The sequence below is a fragment of the Muntiacus reevesi genome, chromosome 5, assembly GCF_963930625.1.
Source record: "Muntiacus reevesi chromosome 5, mMunRee1.1, whole genome shotgun sequence".
NCBI classification, from domain to species: Eukaryota; Metazoa; Chordata; class Mammalia; order Artiodactyla; family Cervidae; genus Muntiacus; species Muntiacus reevesi.
In genome coordinates this window covers 53,910,141-53,930,487 of record NC_089253.1, presented here as the reverse complement: position 1 = coordinate 53,930,487, position 20,347 = coordinate 53,910,141, and the positions used below count along the sequence as shown (strand labels likewise).

At 40.4% G+C, this 20,347-nt stretch overlaps 1 protein-coding gene across 1 annotated transcript in view; it reads right to left on the bottom strand.

Annotated features, from left to right (window-relative positions):
* The window catches only part of LOC136169335 (C4b-binding protein alpha chain-like), a 64,239-nt gene that overhangs the window by 26,602 nt on the left and 17,290 nt on the right, over window positions 1–20,347 (bottom strand). The window contains 2 exon segments of the mRNA XM_065937117.1: window positions 5,065–5,247; window positions 11,456–11,653. Coding sequence (XP_065793189.1) covers window positions 5,065–5,247; window positions 11,456–11,653 — 381 coding nt within the window.

Sequence of the window (20,347 nt, the reverse complement as noted above, 5' to 3'; positions counted from 1 at the left end):
CTTTAAACCTAACTTAGAAAACAAATATATTTTTAAGCATCTGTGAGCATTATTTATATATGAGAAACTAATATATTAGCTGTTTTCTCTATTCATTAGGGTAGATTCCTCCAAAGATCCTATTTATTCACCCCCCTATTCTTCTTTAAATATGCTTTTAATTTTGTCTTTTTATTAATAAAATATGCCCTATTTTTCCCAATAGAATTAGTCATATTATTAATACCATTCTTTTCAAATGTATTTAGTTAATTCCTGATTTTGAATATTGATTTCTCAATAGGTTGATCTAAACCAGGACTGCTCATTATTTGACTCTACATAATACATTAAAATCTAACTGTGTGGAATCCATGTAATCTGGGCCTCCATGATGTCACTTACAGAATGACAGAATCCTTGTCATCTGAGTGGAGTTATTTTCCTCATTTCCTGACATCCCTATCTAAGACTGGAAGAGCATCCACCGATCCCTCACCTCCTTGCTCACTTTCCCCAAAGGACAAGGAGTTTGAGGAAGAGACGGCGGGGGCATCTCATAGGTGAAAAAGTCTCTACATTTCTGGCCAAGGCTTCCTTCCTTCTATGGCAGGACCTAACTCCTGAGACTATGTTCCCTAGACTAGATAGGGAGGCCCAGATCTTGCCTAAAGGGGAATTACAATAGAAGTTGTAGTGTGCCCCAGATACTATAACATTGTCACCAGGAACTTCATGATCTGAGCTTGAATGTTGCCCCCACTTAGCTCTTGGATTTTGCTTTATTCCCCTACTGAATATGATGCCAAAGGCACACATGGATTGAAGAGAGGATACACGTCTGTCATGTAGCCCCTTCATGGAACACAGCCTTGTTCTCTTGGTGAAAAGATTTGCCTAACTCAGTGAAATGCTAAGCCATGCCATGCAGGGCCACTCAAAACAGGAGGTCTAGTGAAGAGTTCTGACAAAAAGTGAGCTACTGGAGAAGGAAGTGACAATCCACTCCAGTATTCTTGCCATGAGAACTCCAGGAACAGTATGAAAAAGCAGAAAGATATGACACCAGAAGATGAGCCCTTTAAGGGTGGAAGCTTTTCAGTATGCTACTGGGGAAGAGTGAAGGGCGGTTACTAATAGCTCTAGGAAGAATGAAGTAGCTGGGCCAAGGCAGAAATGATGCTCCGTTGTGGATGTGTCTGGTGATGAAAGTAAAGTCCAGTGCCATAAAGGACCTATTGCACAGGAACCTGGAATGTTAGGTCCATGAATCAAGGTAAATTGGATGTGGTCAAACAGGAGATGGCAAGAGTGAACATCGACATCTTAGGAATCAGTGAACTAAAATGGATGGGAATGGGTGAATTTAATTCAAAAAGTGAAAGTCACACAGTTGTGTCCAACCCCATGGACTATACAGTCCATGAAATTCTCCAGGCCAGAATACTGGCGTGAGTAGCCTTTCCCTTCTCCAGGGGATCTTCCAAACCCAGGGATAGGACCCAGGTCTCCCACGTTGCAGGCAGATTCTTTACTAGCAGATCTGCAAGGGAAGACCTTAATTCAGATGACTATTCTATCTACTACTGTGGGCAAGAATCTTTTAGAAGAAATGGAGTAGCTCTCATAGTCAAACAAAAGAGTATGAAATGCAGTACTTGGGTGCAATCTCAAAAGCAAAAGAATGATCTCAGTTTGTATCCAAGGCAAACCATTTAGTTTCAGAGTAACCCAAATCTATGCCCCAACCACTAATGCTGAAGAAGCTGAAGTTGACTGATTCTATGCAGACCTACAACACTTTCTAGAACTAACATCAAAAAAACGATGTTTTTTTTCTTCATAGAATGCAAAAGGAGGAAGTCCAGAGATACCTGGAATAACAGGTAAGTTTGACCTTGGAGTACAAAATGAAGCAGGGAAAAGGCTAACAGAGTTTTGTCAAGTGAACACACTGGTCATAGCAAACATCTTTTCCAACAACCCAAAAGATGACTCTGCACATGGACATCACCTTATGGTCAGTACGGAAATCAGACTGATTACATTCTCTGCAGCCAAAGATGGAGAAACTCTATCAGACAGTAAAAACAAGACCTGGAGCTGACTGTGGTCCACAGCATGAACTCCTTGTTGTAAAATCCAGGCTTAAATTGAAGAAAGTAGGGGAAACCACTAAGTCATTCAAGTACGAACTAAATCAAATCCCTTATGATTATACAGTGGAGGTGATGAATAGATCTAAGGGGTTAGATGTGGTAGAAAGAATGACAGAAGAACTACAGACAGAGGTTCATAACACCGTATAGGAGGCAGTGACCAAAACCATCCCAAAGAAAAATCAATGCAAAAAAGCAAAGTGGTTGTCTGAGGAGGCCTTACAACTAGCTGAGGAAAGAAGTGAAGTAAAACGCACAGGAGAAAGGGAAAGATATACCCAACTGAATGCAGAGTTCCAGAGAATAGCAAGGAGAGATAAGAAAGTCTTCTGAAATGAACAATGCAAAGAAATCAAGGAAAACAATAGGATGGGAAAGACGAGAGATCTCATCAAGAAAATTGGAGTTATCAAGGGAACACATGCAAGGATGGGCATGACAAAGGACAAGAATGGTATGGACCTAACAGAAGCAGAGAGATTAAGAAGAGATGGCGAAAAATACACAGAAGAACTATACAAGAATGATCTTAACAACCCTGATAACCATAAAGCTATGGTCATTCATCTAGAGCCAGATATACTGGAGTGTGAAGTCAAGTGGGCCTTAGGAAGCATCACTATGAACAAGGCTAATGCATGTGATGGAATTCCAACTGAACTATTTAACATCCTAAAAGATGATGCTGTTAAAGTGCTGCACTCAACATGCCGGCAAATTTGAAAAATTCAGCAGTGGCTATAGGACTGGAAAAGGTCAGTTTTCATTCTAATCCCAAAGAAGGGGAGTTCCAAAGAATGTTCAAACTACTGAACAACTGTGCTCATTTCACATGCTAGCAAGGTTATGCTCAAAATACTTCAAGCTGGGTTTCAGAAGTATGTGAACTGAGAACTTCCAGATATACAGGCTGGGTTTTGAAAAGGCAAGAGGAACCAGAAATCAAACTGCCAGCATTCAGTAGATCATAGAGAAAGCAAGGGAGTTCCAGAAAAACATCTACTTCTGCTTCAGAGTCTATACGAAATCCTTTGACTGTGTTGGTCACATCAATCTACGTAAAATTCTTAAAGAGATGGGAATATCAAACCACCTTACCTGCCTCCTGAGAATTCTGTATGTGGGTCAAGAAGCAACAGTTACAACCAGACATGAAACAATCGAATGGTTGAAAACTGGGAAAGGAGAATGACAAGACTGTATATTGTCACCCTGCTTATTTAACTTACATGCACAGTACATAATATGAAATATCAGGCTGAATGAATCACAAGCTGGAATCAAAACAACCTCAGATATGCAGATGATACCACTCTAATGGCAGAAAGTGAAGAGGAACTAAAGAGCCTCTTGATGAGGGTGAAAGAAGAGAGTGAAAAAGCTGACTTTAAACTCAACATTCAAATAACTAAGATCACAGCACCTGGTCCCATCATTTCTTGGGCAAATAGATGGGGAAACAATGGAAACAGTGACAGACTTTATTTTCTTGGGCTCCAAAATCACTGTGATCAGGGACTGCAGCCATGAAGTTAAAAGACGCCTGCTGCTTGGAAGAAAAGCTATGACAGACTGAGACAGCATATTAAAAAGCAGGGACACCGCTTTGCCAACAAAGGTCCACATAGTCAAAGCTATGGTTTCTCCAGTAGTCATATATGGATGTGAGTGTTGGTCCATAGAGAAGACTGTTTGCTCCTTCTGTTCGAAATTTGATGCTTTCGAATTGTGGTGCTAGAGAAGACTCGAGAGTCCCTTGGCCTGTAAGGAGACCGAATGAGTCAATCCTAAAGGAAATCAACCCTGAATATTCATTGGAAGAACTGTGGCTGCAGCTGAAGCTCCAATATTTTGGCCCTCTGATGTTAAAAGCTGGTTCATTAGAAAAGACCTTGATTCTGGGGAAAACTGAAGGCAAAAGGAGAATTGGGTGGCAGAGGATGAGATGCTCAAATTCACTGACTGAATTTGAGCAAATTCCCAGAGATAGTAGAGGACAGAGGAGCCTGGCATGCTTCAGTCCATGGGGTAGAAAGAGTCAGACATGACTTAGCAGTGGAGCAACAACAACACGTCTGTCAATTTGCATATTTATCAAATTTTTTCACTACATAGGTAAAATGTCACCTAATTTCTTTTGACGGCAGAAGGGATTGAATAAACCACAAGGTAGGAGTGGCTTCCACCCCTAACTAACTGAGTTTGTGCTGGTTACTTGCTCATTTCTTTTCCCAACACTAAAATGGAATTTTAAAAAGTAGTAACTATCTCTTAGGATCATGTGTGCATATTTAGTAAATCAGTCATGTCCGACTCTGCAATCCTTTGGACTGTACCCGCCAGGCTCCACTGTCCTTGGGATTTTTCAAGTGAGAATACTGGAGTGGGTTGCCGTTTCCTCCTCCAGCGATCTTCCTACCCAGAGACTGAATATGCAGTAAATATTAAGTAATTGAATTTATTGAAAGTTATATATTTAGAGCAGTACTTGATATACAGAAAGAGCTTTGTGAATGTTAACAATAAGTATCATTCGTATGATGACCTATCTGTATGTATTTACCACTTCAACATATCAAGGCCAACATCAGCCCATAAAGCATCTCTGTGCAAACTTTAAAAGGAAAATCTTGAAGGAATTTTTACCTCCATCTTTCAAAAAATTCTCAGAATATGTCTATTTTGTGAGGATGAGGCACTTCACTAGTGTCGACTGAAATACTTTTGTAAGGAATTAATAATTCTGCAATACCTATGATATCACTTATGTCAAAATCATGTTACAGGTACACAAAATCCTCAGACAGATAACATAAAGAAAATTACCCTTGGGATTTAAGTGGGCTTGTGCCTGTGAGCATGCTGCAGCCATGTTCCTGAATAACTTTAGATGCCAATTATGAACACCCCTTTGGTGCATACTCACTGAGTTCACAAGTGGGAGGAGAAGGATGCCACTCGTCATCAGCGCCACAATGGATTAAATTGCTGCCATTGAGGATATAGCCTTTCTCGCAGCTGAACAGAACAGAGTCTTCATAGTGATAGGTGGGTCCAACTCCAGAGAGAATGATTCCATTTGGAACTTGAGGTAGATGACAGACAATATCTAAGGAAGCGTATAAAGAATATCTGAGTCATAAAAGAGAAATGATCATAATGATGTGACTACTATTGATTTGGGTCTCATGGAGAGCTGATACAAGCCTACATCAAGTACATACAAAGAAAACTTTTTAAAGTTTAATGTATATCCTTTTTTAAAAAATTAACTTATTTATTTTAATTGGAGGTTAATTACTTTACAATATTGTAGTGATTTTTGCCATACATTGAAATCAGCCATAGGTGTACATGTGTTCCCCATCCTGAACCCCCCTCCCACTTCCCTCCCCATCCCATCCCTCAGGGTCATCCCAGTGTACCTGCCCTGAGCACCCTGTCTCATGCATTGAACCTGGACTGGCGATCTATTTCACATATGATAATATACATGTTTCAATGCTATTCTCAAATCATCCCACCCTCACCTTCTCCCACAGAGTCCAAAAGTCCGTTCTTTACATCTGTGTCTCTTTCACTGTCTCACATATAGGGTCATCGTTACCATCTTTCTAAATTCCATATATATGCATTAATATACTGTATTGGTGTTTTTCTTTCTGACTTACACGCTGTATAATAGGCTCCAGTTTCATCCACCTCATTAGAACTGAATCAAATGCATTCTTTTTAATAGCTGAGTAATATTCCATTGTGTATATGTACCACAGCTTTCTTTTTCTTTTTTTAATTTATTTATTTTTATTAGTTGGAGGCTAATTACTTCACAACATTTCAGTGGGTTTTGTCATACATTGACATGAATCAGCCATGGATTTACATGTATTCCCCATCCCGATCCCCCCTCCCACCTCCCTCTCCACCCGATTCCTCTGGGTCTTCCCAGTGCACCAGGCCCGAGCACTTGTCTCATGCATCCCACCTGGGCTGGTGATCTGTTTCACCATAGATAATATACATGCTGTTCTTTCGAAACATCCCACCCTCACCTTCTCCCACAGAGTTCGAAAGTCTGTTCTGTCCTTCTGTGTCTCTTCTTCTGTTTTTCATATAGGGTTATCGTTACCATCTTTCTAAATTCCATATATATGTGTTAGTATGCTGTAATGTTCTTTATCTTTCTGGCTTACTTCACTCTGTATGATGGGCTCCAGTTTCATCCATCTCATTAGAACTGATTCAAATGAATTCTTTTTAACGGCTGAGTAATATTCCATGGTGTATATGTACCACAGCTTCCTTATCCATTCATCTGCTGATGGGCATCTAGGTTGCTTCCATGTCTTGGCTATTATAAACAGTGCTGCGATGAACATTGGGGTGCACGTGTCTCTTTCAGATCTGGTTTCCTCGGTGTGTATGCCCAGAAGTGGGATTGCTGGGTCATATGGCAGTTCTATTTCCAGGTTTTAAAGAAATCTCCATACTGCTTTCCATAGTGGCTGTACTAGTTTGCATTCCCACCAACAGTGTAAGAGGGTTTCCTTTTCTGCACACCCTCTCCAGCATTTATTGCTTGTAGACTTTTGGATAGCAGCCATCCTGACTGGCATGTAATGGTACCTCATTGTGGTTTTGATTTGCATTTCTCTAATAATGAGTGATGTTGAGCATCTTTTCATGTGTTTGTTAGCCATCTGTTTGTCTTCTTTGGAGAAATGTCTGTTTAGTTCTTTGGCCCATTTTTTGATTGGGTCATTTATTTTTCTGGAATTGAGCTTCAGGAGTTGCTTGTATATTTTTGAGATTAATCCTTTGTCTGCTGCTTCATTTGCTATTATTTTCTCCCAATCTGAGGGCTGTCTTTTCACCTTACTTATAGTTTCCTTCACTGTGCAAAAGCTTTTAAGTTTCATTAGGTCCCATTTGTTTATTTTTGCTTTTATTTCCAATATTCTGGGAGGTGGGTCATAGAGGATCTTGCTGTGATTTATGTCAGAGAGTGTTTTGTCTATGTTCTCCTCTAGGAGTTTTATAGTTTCTGGTCTTACATTTAGATCTTTAATCCATTTTGAGTTTATTATTGTGTATGGTGTTAGAAAGTGTTCTAATTTCTTTCTTTTACAAGTGGTTGACCAGTTTTCCCAGCACCACTTGTTAAAGAGGTTCTCTTTTTTTCCATTGTATATCCTTGCCTCCTTTGTCAAAGATAAGGTGTCCATAGGTTCGTGGATTTATCTCTGGGCTTTCTATTCTGTTCCATTGATCTATATTTCTGTCTTTGTGCCAGTACCATACTGTCTTGATGACTGTGGCTTTGTAGTAGAGTCTGAAGTCAGGCAGGTTGATTCCTCCAGTTCCATTCTTCTTTCTCAAGATTACTTTGGCTATTCGAGGTTTTTTGTATTTCCATACAAATTGTGAACTTATTTGTTCTAGTTCTGTGAAGAATACCGTGGGTAGCTTGATAGGGATTGCATTGAATCTATAGATTGCTTTGGGTAGAATAGTCATTTTGACAATATTGATTCTTCCAATCCATGAACACGGTATGTTTCTCCATCTGTTTGTGTCCTCTTTGATTTCTTTCATCAGTGTTTTATAGTTTTCTATGTATAGGTCTTTTGTTTCTTTAGGTAGATATACTCCTAAGTATTTTATTCTTTTGTTGCAAGGATGAACGGTATTCTTGCCTTAATTTCTCTTTCTGTTTTTTCATTGTTAGTATATAGGAATGCAAGGGATTTCTGTGTGTTAATTTTATATCCTGCAACTTTACTATATTCATTGATTAGCTCTACTAATTTTCTGGAAGAGTCTTTAGGGTTTTCTATGTAGAGGATCATGTCATCTGCAAACAGCGAGAGTTTCACTTCTTTTCCTATCTGGATTCCTTTTACTTCTTTTTCTGCTCTGATTGCTGTGGCCAAAACTTCCAACACTATGTTGAATAGTAGTGGTGAGAGTGGGCACCCTTGTCTTGTTCCTGATTTCAGGGGAAATGCTTTCAATTTTTCACCATTGAGGGTGATGCTTGCTGTGGGTTTGTCATATATAGCTTTTATTATATTGAGGTATGTTCCTTCTATTCCTGCTTTCTGGAGAGTTTTAATCATAAATGAGTGTTGAATTTTGTCAAAGGCTTTCTCTGCATCTATTGAGATAATCATATGGTTTTTATCTTTCAATTTGTTAATGTGGTGTATTATATTGATTGATTTGCAGATATTAAAGAATCCTTGCATTCCTGGGATAAAGCCCACTTGGTCATGATGTATGATTTTTTTAATATGTTGTTGGATTCTGTTTGCTAGAATTTTGTTAAGGATTTTTGCATCTATGTTCATCAGTGATATTGACCTGTAGTTTTCTTTTTTTGTGGCATCTTTTTCTGGTTTTGGAATTAGGGTGATGGTGGCCTCATAGAATGAGTTTGGAAGTTTACCTTCTTCTGCAATTTTCTGGAAGAGTTTGAGTAAGATAGGTGTTAGCTCTTCTCTAAATTTTTGGTAGAATTCAGCTGGTACCACAGCTTTCTTATCCATTCATCTGCCAATGGACATCTAGGTTGCTTCCATATCCTGGCTATTGTAAACAGTGCTGTGATGAACATTGGGGTACACGTATCTCTTTCAATTCTGGTTTCCTCAGTGAGTGGGTTGTTATTTCCTTCTCCAGGGGATCTTCCAGATTCTGGGGTGGAATCCACGTCTCCTTCATTGGCAGGTGGCCAGGCTTGGTGGTAAAGAAACCATCTGCCAATGAAGGAGACATGAATTCAACCCCAGGGTCTGGAAGGCCCCCTGGAGAAGGAAATAACAACCCACTCCAGTATTCTTGTTTGGGAAATCCCATGGACAGAGGGATCTGGCTGGCTATGGCCCAAGGGGTCGAAAAGGGTTGGAAATGACTTAGCAACTAAGGATGGATGATATCCTTTTAGTTCCTAGTTCCTCAGTGAAATGAGGCTCCGTCATGTTATTCAAAGTGGAAAAAAAATTGAAAAAGCAATTTGTTCGTTCCCAATAATAGGTTGGTGGTTGCCAGAGGTGGGGATGCAGAGTAGACAAAATGTATGAAGTGGGTCAAAAGGTACAAACTTCCAGTTATAAATAAATCATGGGGATGTAGGATACAGCATGGTGCCTGAAGTTAATAGCTCTGTAACATATGTTTGAAAGTTCCTTGGAGAATGAAGTTAAAATGTTTCATCATAGGAAAAGTTATTTTGTAACTTTAATGGTGATAAATGTTCACTAAAGCTATTATGATCATTTCACTGTATTTACACAAATATCAAATCACTGATGTATACCTTAAATTAGTATTTTAAGTCAATTATATCTCAAAAAAAAAAAAAAAAAAAAAAAACAGCAATATCTAAAGACTAAAGTCCAAATTCCAAAGACCCCAAATCTTCCTCTTCTAAAGGCCCACTCTCCTGGATGATTGTGGTGGTGGGTCCGTGATCAATAGTATTGATATGATGGTTGTGATGTAGACGCAGCCAGGACATCAGAGATCACAAGCACAGAACGAAACCCCCTCCCCCGCTACCCCACAACTGTCAGTCATTGAGTCCTGTCAGTCCTGCCACTTTAACTCTTTTCCTCAATTTCTATTCAGGTCTATTGCCACCGCTACAGCCAAAACCAGCCTCACTAATTGGCTGGATAGCTGCAGCAGATGTCTATGGGTTAAGTTCTGTCCCACTTCAAATTGTTGCCCACCTACAGCCAGACTTCTCCACAGTACATTTACATTTTAAATGCAACACAATTACTCCCCTGGTTAAAGCCTTTCAATGTCTGCTCTTCACATACATTCTTAACTTCTGAAGACACACAAGGTCCTTCGTAACCTAGTCCTGCTACCTTTCCAGCCTCAGGTCCTAGCAATTCCAGCTGTTGCAGGCTAGAAGAAGACATATGAGAGTGCCTTGGACTGCAAGGAGATTAAACCAGTCAATCCTAAAAGAAATCAACCCTGAATATTCATTGGAAGGACTGATGCTGAAGCTGAAGCTCCAATACTTTGGCCACCTGATGGGAAAAGCCAACTCATAGGAAAAGACTCTGGTGCTGAGAAAGATTGAGGTCAAGAGAAGGGGATGACAAAGGATGAGATGGTTGGGTGGCATCACTGACTCAATGGACATGAGTTTGAGTAAACTCAGGGACATAGTGAAGAACAGGGAAGCCTAACAAGCTACAGTCTGTGGGGTCCCAAAGAGTCACACATGACGTAGGGACTGAACAACAACAATGCCTCAGCATTGTACTGAAACAAAACAGTAAGTGACACTGTGTTTTTAACTGCTGTAAAAGATATGTATTAGGCCAGGAAGCTGAGTCATTACTGACACTGACAGAACATCCCTTTTGTCTTTTCCAGAGAAGGTGAACATGATATCTCTGCTTGCCTTCTACTATTGATCTACAAATATTGGTATGATTTTATTTTCATCCTGTAGGCCTGCTGACATCACCAGTGTGGAGTCCACCGATATTTTCAGTTGCTTCAGAAGAAGCAGAATACTATATTCTTTATGTCTTTTTCACTAGGCAGAAACAAGGTACTGTGTGTGTGTGTGTGTGTGTGTGTGTGTGCTAAGTGGTTTCAGTTCTGTGCCTTGGTGGCCCTATGGACACACCCCATGAGGCCCATCAGGCTCCTCTGTCCAAGGGATTCTCCAGACAAAGAATACTGAAGTGGGTTGTCATGCTCTCCTCCTGGGGATCTTCCCCACCCAGTGACTGAACCTACATCTCTTATGTCTCCTGCATTGGCAGATGGATTCCTTATCTCTAGCACTATCTGGGAAGCCCCAACAAGGGACCAGGCTAGCCAAAGGGCTTTAATGAAAAGTAAAATATACTATTTTCAATTCACGGATTTATGTCTCCTTATTCGTTAGGTCTGCAAAACAGACAATGGAGGTTTTATCCTGGAGTTGTTACAGATCTAAACATTCTGGATTACCGTATAAATGACAGCTGCCCTACAGGGTTAGCAATTATAAAGGGGATACCCGTATTTGATACTCAAGTTGATTTTTCATTTGATGCTGAATTCGAAGGGGCAGAGTGTGAAGGACATGACTTTTCAGCTCTCCCAGTCTTCAGGATGACCTTCAAAATAGCTCCTCTACTAATCTGCAAAGATCCAATAAGCTAACTCTAGAAGCATTTCAAAGCATACATTTTAAGAAATCAATTATAACCAGTAAAGTACAAAATCTGAGCACATGCTCAACATTTTCAATGGAAAAGAAGATACCACTAATAAGAGTACACAAAACAAAGTTTACTTACATTCACACCCTTTGGATGGTGTCCATGTGAAGTTTTCCTGACAAGTCAAAGTCAGAGGCTCATCTGGAATAGGTCTGTAGCCAAACTTGCATTGATATTTCAACTCAGACCCAACATCAAATACTTCTTGATTGCTTAGCTTGTTGTCTCTTCCATCCCAGACAGCATGGGGAATGTCTGGTAACCCAATACAACTATCTGATCATGAAAGAAGCACAAAGATGAAAGAAAGCTGTTTTGGGGGTTGGCAGACTGACCCAATGAGCTAGGCACATCTGTCCCCCAGAACAAGTATAGCTCATATTAACTGAGGAAGAAACAGGTAGCAAAGGTTAATGGGAATTCCAGGAAGAGACTTGGCAGCATCAACCTCTGATAGACTATTGCCAAGCAGTCAGTGCACACTCCAGACCATCCCCAAGAAAAAGTAATGCAAAGGGCAAAACGGCTGTCTGAGGAGGCCTTACAGATGCTGAAAAAAGAAGAGAAGTGAAAGGCAAAGGAGGAAAGGAAAGACATGCCCATTTGAATGCAGAGTTCCAAGAATAGCAAGGAGAGATAAGAGAACCTTCCTCAGTGATCAGTGCAAAGAAACAGAGGAACACAATAGAATGGGAAAGACTAGAGATCTCTTCAAGAAAATTAGAGATACCAAGGGAACACTTTATGTGAAGATGGGCACAAAAAAAGGACAGAAATGGTATGGACCTAACAGAAGCAGAAGATATTAAGAAGAGGTGGCAAGACTACACAGAAGAACTATACAAAAAAGATCTTAATGACCCAGATAACCATGATAGTGTGATCACTCACCTAGAGGCAGACATACTGGAATGATAAGTCGAGTGGGCCTTAGGAAGCATCACTACAAACTAAGCTAGTGGAGGTGATGGAATTCCATTTGAGCTATTTCAAATCCTAAAAGATGATGCTGTGAAAGTGCTGCACTCAATATGCCAGCAAATTTGGAAACTCAGCAGTGGCTATTGGACTGGAAAAGGTCAGTTTTCATTCCAATCCCAAAGAAAGGGAAAGTGAAGTGAAAAATCACTCAGTCAGATCTGACTCTTTGGGATTCCATGGACTGTATAGTCCATGTAATTCTCTAGGCCAGAATACTGGAGTGGTAGCCTTTCCCTTTTCCAGGGGATCTTCCCAACACAGGGATAGGACCCAGGTCTGCCCCATTGCAGGCAGATCCTTTACCAGCTGAGCCACAAAGGAAGCCCAAGAATACTGAAGTAGGTATCTTATCCCTTCTCCAGCAGATCTTCATGACCGAGGAATCAAACTGGTGTCTCCTGCATTACAGGTGGATTCTTTACCAACTGAGATATCAGGGAAGACCCAGTCACAAAGAAAGGCAGTTCCAAAAAATGCTCAAACTATCACACAATTGCACTCATCTCACATGTTAGCAAAATAATGCTCAAAATTCTCCAAGCCACGCTTCAACAGTACATGAACTCTGAACTTCCAGATAGTCAAGCTGGATTTAGAAAAGGCAGAGGAACCAGAAGTCAAATAGCCAATATCCATTGGATCATTGAAAAAGCAAGGGAGTTCCAGAAACACATCTACTTCTGCTTTATTGACTATGCCAAACCTTTTGCCTGTATGGATCACAGGAAATTGAGGAAAATTCTTAATCAGATCACTTTACCTGCCTCCTGAGAAATCTGTATGCAGGTCAAGAAGCAACAGTTAGAATGGGACATGGAACAACAGATTGGTTCCAAACTGGGAAAGAAGTTTATCAACTCTGTATATTGTCATCCTGCTTATTTAACGTATATGCAGAGTACATCATGCTAAATGCCAGGCTGGGTGAAGCACAAGCTAGATCAAGATTGATGCGAGAAATATCAATAACCTCAGATATGCAGGTAACACCACCCTTATGGCAGAAAGCAAAGTTTAGTTCTCTTGAGCCTCTTGATGAAAGTGAAAGAGGATAGTGAAAAAGTTGGCTTAAAACTCAACATTCAAAAATGAGGTCATGGCATCTGGTCCTATCACTTCATGGCAAACAGATGGGGAAACGATGAAACAGTGAGAGACTTTATTTTCTTGGGCTCCAAAATCACTGCAGATGGTGACTGCAGCCATGAAATTAAAAGACACCTGCTCCTTAGAAGAAAATCTATGACCAAACTAGACAGTACATTAAAAAGCAGAGACATTACTTTGCCAACAAAAGTCTGCCTAGTCCAAGCTATGGTTTTTCCAGTAGTCATGTATGGATGTGGGAGTTGGACTATAAAGAAAGCTGAGTGCCGAAGAATTGATGCCTTTGATCTGCAGTTTTGGAGAAAACTCTTGAGAGTCCCTTGGACTGCAAGGAGATACAACCAGAATTCAGTCCTGAACATTCATTGGAAGGACTGATGCTGAAGCTGAAACTCCAATACTTTGGCCACCTGATGTGAAGAACTGACTCATTGGAAAAGACCCTGATGCTGGGAAAGATTAAAGGCAGGAAAAGAAGCAGACAGCAGAGGATGAGATGGTTGGATGGCATCACCAACTGGATGGACATGAGTTTGCACAAGTTTCAAGAGTCGGTAATGGACAGGAAAACCTGGCGTGCTGCAGACCATGGGGTAGAAAGAGTCAGACACAGCTGAGCGACTGCACTGACTGATACTGATAAGGCACACAGCAATCCAGAGGATGTCATTGAGGAAACACACCATGGTGCAGAAAGGGGCTATATCTAGGTTACTGGGTCAGCCTCAGGAGCTTAGTTCTCCTTCCATGTCAAAGCACTTCAGCATGAGAAATATCAGAGATCACTGAGGATACACAGCACAAATTTGCTGCTAAATAAACCAAATGTTCCCCTGGTTCTCCTTGCCTAAAATGGAATTACAGTAGGAGTTGTAGTGTTCCCCAGATGCTATAACACTGTCACCAGGAACTTCCAATATGAGCTTAAACCTTGTTCCACATAATACTGAATTCTGCTTTTATTCCCTATTGGATATGTTGCCAAAGGTACATAGGGATTGAAAAAGGGATACAAGTCTGTCATATCCCATGTTAATCAAATTTTGTCACTATATATGTAAATCATCACCTAACTTCTCATGATGGCAGAAGGGAATGAATAAATCACAATATAGCAGTGGCTTCCATTGCCAAATCACTATGTGAGCTTGTGCTAGCTACTTAATCACTCTGTTTTGTCATCATTAAGATGTGGTTTTTAAAAAAGTAATATCTACCTCTTAGGATCATGGTAAATACTAAATGAATTAAATGATGTCATGTACTTATAATAATGCTTGATACAAAGTGCTTAATAATTCTTAGCAATAAATATCATTAATCTTATGACTGATCTGTATGTATTTACAACTTCAAGGTATCAAGGCCAACACCAGTCCATAGAGCATCTCTGTGCAAATTTTTAATGGAATATCTTGAAAGAATTTTACCTCCATCTTTCAAAAAATTCTCAGAATATGTTTATTTTGTTAGGATGAGACAATTTACTAGTGTCTACTGAAATATTTTTGTAAAGAATAAATAAATCTGCCATGTCTGTGATGTCACTGGGGTCAAAACTGTATGATATATATGTATAGAAAATCCTCAGATAACACAAAGAAATTACTAGCAGGAAAAGGAGAAACAAAAAGCAAAATTAAAAAAACTTCCTGCTGACATGAGAAAACTAGAGAAAAGTACTAATTTAATGTAAAATGACTCTTGGGATTTAAGTGGGCTTGTGCCTGTGAGCATGCTACACTCATTCCTGGATAACTTTAGATGCCAATTATGAAAATCCCTTTGGTGCATACTCACTGAGTTGACAAGTGGGAGGAGAAGGATGCCACTTGTCATTAGCACCACAATGGATTGAACTGTTGCCATTGAGGATATAGCCTTTCTCGCAGCTGAACAGAATAGAGTCTTCGTAGTGATAGATGGGTCCAACTCCAGAGAGAATGATTCCATTTGGAACTTGAGGTCGATGACAGACAATATCTAAAGAAACATAGAAAGGACATCTGAGTTATAAAAGAGAAATGGTGATAATGATGTGATTACTACTGATATATGGGTCTCAGGGAGACCTGATACAAGCCCACATCAAGTAAACATAAAGAAAACATTTTAAAGCTTTATGTATATCCTTTTAGTGGACTTCCCAAGTGGCTCAGTGGTTAAGAAATTGCCTGTCAATAAAGGAGATGTGCTTTCAACTCAGGGTCTGGAAAGTCCTCTGGAGAAGGAAATGACAACCCACTCCAGTATTCATGCTTGGGAAATCCCATGGACAGAGGAGTCTGGTGGACTATAGACTGTAAAGTCTCAAAGAGTCTGATATGACTTAGCAAATAGTTCCTAGGAACCTGAGTGAAATGTTGTCCCATCAGATTATTCGAGGTGGATAAAGCCCTATATCTTTTTCATTAAAAAATTGAAAACCAATTTCTCAGTGGTTGCCAGAGGTGAGAATGCAGAATGGACAAATGAATGAAGTGAGTCAAAAGGTACAAGCTTCCAGTTATAAATAAATTATAGGGATGTAATGTACAGCACGATGCCTATAGTTAATACACTGTAATATATATATTTGAACGTTGCTTAGAGTATAGGACTTGAAAGTTCTCATCACAGGAAAAATTATTTTCTAACTATGTAAGGTGGTAGATGTTCACTAGAATTATTACAATCATTTAACTATACTAACAAATATCAAATCAGTATGAGGTACACCTAAAATAATATTATATGTCAATAATATCACAAAATTCCATGTCCAGTTCTAACTGTTGCTTCTTGACCTGCATTTAGATTTCTCAAGAGACAGGTCAGGTGGTCTGGTATTCCCATCTTTTGAAGAATTTTCCACAGTTTGTTGTGATCCACACAGTCAAAGGTCTTGTAGGTCTTCATAGAACCGTTCAGCCTCAGCTTCTTCAGCATTACTGGTTGGGGCATAGGCTTGAATCACCGTGATATTGAATGGTTTGCCTTGGAAACGAACAGAGATCATTCTGTCGTTTTTGAGATTGCATCAAAGAACTGCATTTCAGACTCTTTTGTTGACCATGTTGGCTATTCCATTTCCTCTAAGGGATTCCTGCCCACAATAGTAGATATAATGATCATCTGAGTTAAATTCACCCATTCCAGTCCATTTTAGTTTGCTGATTCCTAGAATGTCGGCGATCACTCTTGCCATCTCCTGTTTGACCACTTCTAATTTGCCTTGATTCATGGACCTAACATTCCAAGTTTCTCTTGAGAAACCTGTATGCATGTCAGGAAGCAACAGTAAGAACTGGACGTGGAACAACAGACTGGTTCCAAATAGGAAAAGGAGTACATCAAGGCTGTATATTGTCACCCTGCAATTTATATGCAGAATACTTCATGAGAAATGCTGGGCTGGAAGAAACACAAGCTGGAATCAAGATTGCCAGGAGAAATATCAATAACCTCAGATATGCAGATGACACCACCCTTATGGCAGAAAGTGAAGAGGAACTAAAAAGGCTCTTGATGAAAGTGAAAGAGGAGAGTGAAAAAGTTGGCTTAAAACTCAACATTCAGAAAACTAAGATCAAGGTATCTGGTCCCCTCCCTTCATGGCAAAACAGTGGAAACAGTGACAGACTTTTTTTTGGGGGGGGGGGCTTCAAAATCACTGCAAATGGTGACTGCAGCCATGAAATTAAAAGACGCTTACTCCTTGGAAGGAAAGTTATGACCAACCTAGACAGCATATTAAAAAGCAGAGACATTACTTTGCCAACAAAGATCCATCTAGTCAAGGCTATGGTTTTTCCAGTGGTCATGTATGGATGTGAGAGCTGGACTGTGAAGAAAGCTGAGTGCCCAAGAATTGATGCTTTTGAACTGTGGTGTTGGAGAAGACTCTTGAGAGTCCCTTGGACTGCAAGGAGATCCAACCAGTCCTTCCTAAAGGAGATCAGTCCTGGGTGTTCATTGGAAGGACTGATGCTAAGGCTGAAACTCCAATACTTTGGCCACCTTTTGAGAAGACTGATTCATTTGAAAAGACCCTGATGTGGGGAAAGATTGAAAGCAGGAGGAGAAGGGAACTACAGAGGATGAGATGGGTGGACGGGGTCACTGACTCAATGGACATGAGTTTGGTTAAACTCTGGGTGTTGGTGATGGACAAGGAGGCCATGAGGTCGTAAAATGCCAGATATGACCAAGCGACTGAACTGAACTGTAGTGAAGGGTGATGTGAACTGGATGTGAGAGTTGGACTGTGAAGAAAGCTGAGGGCTGAAGAGTTGATGCTTTTGAACTGTGGTGTTGGAGAAGATTCTTGAGAGTCCCTTGGACTGCAAGGAGATCAAACCAGTCCATCCTAAAGGAGATCAGTCCTGGTGTTCATTGGAAGGACTGATACTGAAGCTGAAACTCCAATACTTTGGCCACCTCATGCAAAGAGTTGACTCATTGGAAAATACCCTGATGCTGGGAGGGATTGGGGGCAGGAGGAGAAGGGGACGGCAGAGGATGAGATGATTGGATGGCATCACTGACTCAATGGACATGAGTTTGGGTGAACTCAGGGAGTTGGTGATGGACAGGGAGGCCTGGCGTGTTGCAGTTCATGGGGTCGCAAAGAGTCAGACACAACTGAGCGACTGAACTGACACAGTCAAAGACTTTGGCATAGTCAATAAAACAGAAGTAGATGTTCTTCTGGGACTCTCTTGCTTTTTTGATGATCCAACGAATGTTGGAAGTTTGACCTCTGGTTCCTCTGCCTTTTCTAAATCCAGCTTGAACATCTGAAAGTTCACAGTTCACATACTGTTGAAGCCTGGCATAGAGAATTTTGCACATTATTTTGCTAGTATGTAAGATGAGTGCAGTTGTGTGATAGTCTGAGCATTCTTGGGCATTACCTTTCTTTGGGATTGGAATGAAAACTGACCTTTTCCAGTCCTGTCACCACTGCTGAGTTTTCCAATTTTCTGGCATATTGAGAGCAGTACTTTCACTGCATTTTCTTTTAGAATTTGAAATAGTTCAACTGAAATTCCATCACCTCCACTAGCTTTGTTCATAGTGGTACTTCCTAAGGCCCACTTGACTTCACACTCCAGGATGTCTGGCTCTAGAGTGATCACACCATCGTGGTTATCTGGGTCATCAAGATCTTTTTTCTATAGTTCTTCTGTGTATTCTTGCCCCCCCTTCTTATATCTTCTGTTTCTGTTAGATCCATACCATTTCTGTTCTTTGTTGTGCCCATCTTTGCAAGAAATGTTCCCTTAGTATCTCTGATTTTCGTGAAGAGATCTCCAGTCTTTCACATTCTATTGTTTTCATCTGTTTCTTTGCACTGATCACTGAGAAGGCTTTCTTATCTCTCCTTGCTTTTCTTTGGAACTCTGCATTGCTGGGAGCGAGCACCTGAGATCCCACCCATGACAAGGTCATGAGGAGAAGACCTGACAAGCAAGGCAGATCAGGACCTCAGGGATTTTGAAAAGCTGCCCTGGCGCTCACCTTAAAGATGATCTCTGTCTTTCTGATGCTTGCTATATTAGACTACTCCCTAATTTCTGTGACACAGGTAGAAGGCCTTCCCCGATCTCTCTCCAAACAGAATCAACCTAGAACTTTAATCAATATGTCCCCCGGACGGTGGTATCCTATAAGATTATCCAGGATGAAAGGAGTGTTTCAATTTAGACCCATTTGCTGGCATTCTAGCCTGCTTGGCAAATGCATACTAATGCACATGACTGCTCACAACACCTTAATCATGAACAGCATAAAGAACCTGATCACACAAAAGGCCCTAATAGGTACAGAGCCCTTCGGGAGGTGAGGAAGCCCTATTAGAGAACATAAAAATATTATTCTAAAAGTGGTTATAGTTAAAGATTTAGAAAAATAAGAATTTAGAATTGTTAATTTTAACCAGGAATGCTAAACAGGGGCTGCCTCACCGGAGCTGCAGAGTCTTTGTGTGGTAAACCTTTTAGATAAATTTAACTGATAACTTCTGCAAAAGGACTGACCTTTGTGTTCAACAAAGAATAGATCACAGGAAACAGCTTTGCATTCACCTAGGTCATAAAATGTCAATAGGCCCTAAGGCCAGAAAATAATGTACAAGACTCTCACAAAGAAATATGCAGTATACCCTGGTTTTGTGAAGGACAAGCTGATGTAATATTAAACTATCTTCCCCTTAAAAATGTACTAACTTAGAATATAAAAGCTGCGGTAAAAAATAAAGATTTGAAAAATAAATAAATAAAGATTTGCCGGACTCTGCTGCATACCCCCAGTCTGGTCTCCTCCTCTCTTTCTCTCTCTCTCGCCGACGCCGTTCATCCTGAGGGTACCCCTGGATCCTGCTGAGGCTGGACCCCGGCACTGCATTTAAATGGGTTTATTTTTTCTTTTCTCCTTTGCCTTTAGTGTCTCTTCTTTTCTCGGATATTTTAAGGCCTCCTCAGACAATCATTTTGCCTTTTTACCCTTTTCTTCTTCTTGGGGATGGTCTTGATCACTGCCTCCTGTACAATGTCACGAACCTCCATCCATAGTTCTTCAGGCACTCTATCAGATCTAATCCCTTGAATCTATTTGTCACTTCCACTGTATAGTCATTAGGGATTTGATTTAGGTCATACCTGAATGGTCTACTGATTTTCCCTACTTTCTTCAATTTAAGTTTGAATTTGGCAATAAGGAGTTCATGATCTGAGCCACAGTCAGCTCCTGGTCTTGCTTCTGCTGACTGTATAGAGCTTCTCCATTTTTGGCTGCAAAGAATATAATCAGTCTGATTTTGGTGTTGACCATTTGGTGATGTCCATGTGTAGAGTCTTCTCTTGTGTTGTTGGAAGAGTGTGTATGCTGTGATCAGTGTGT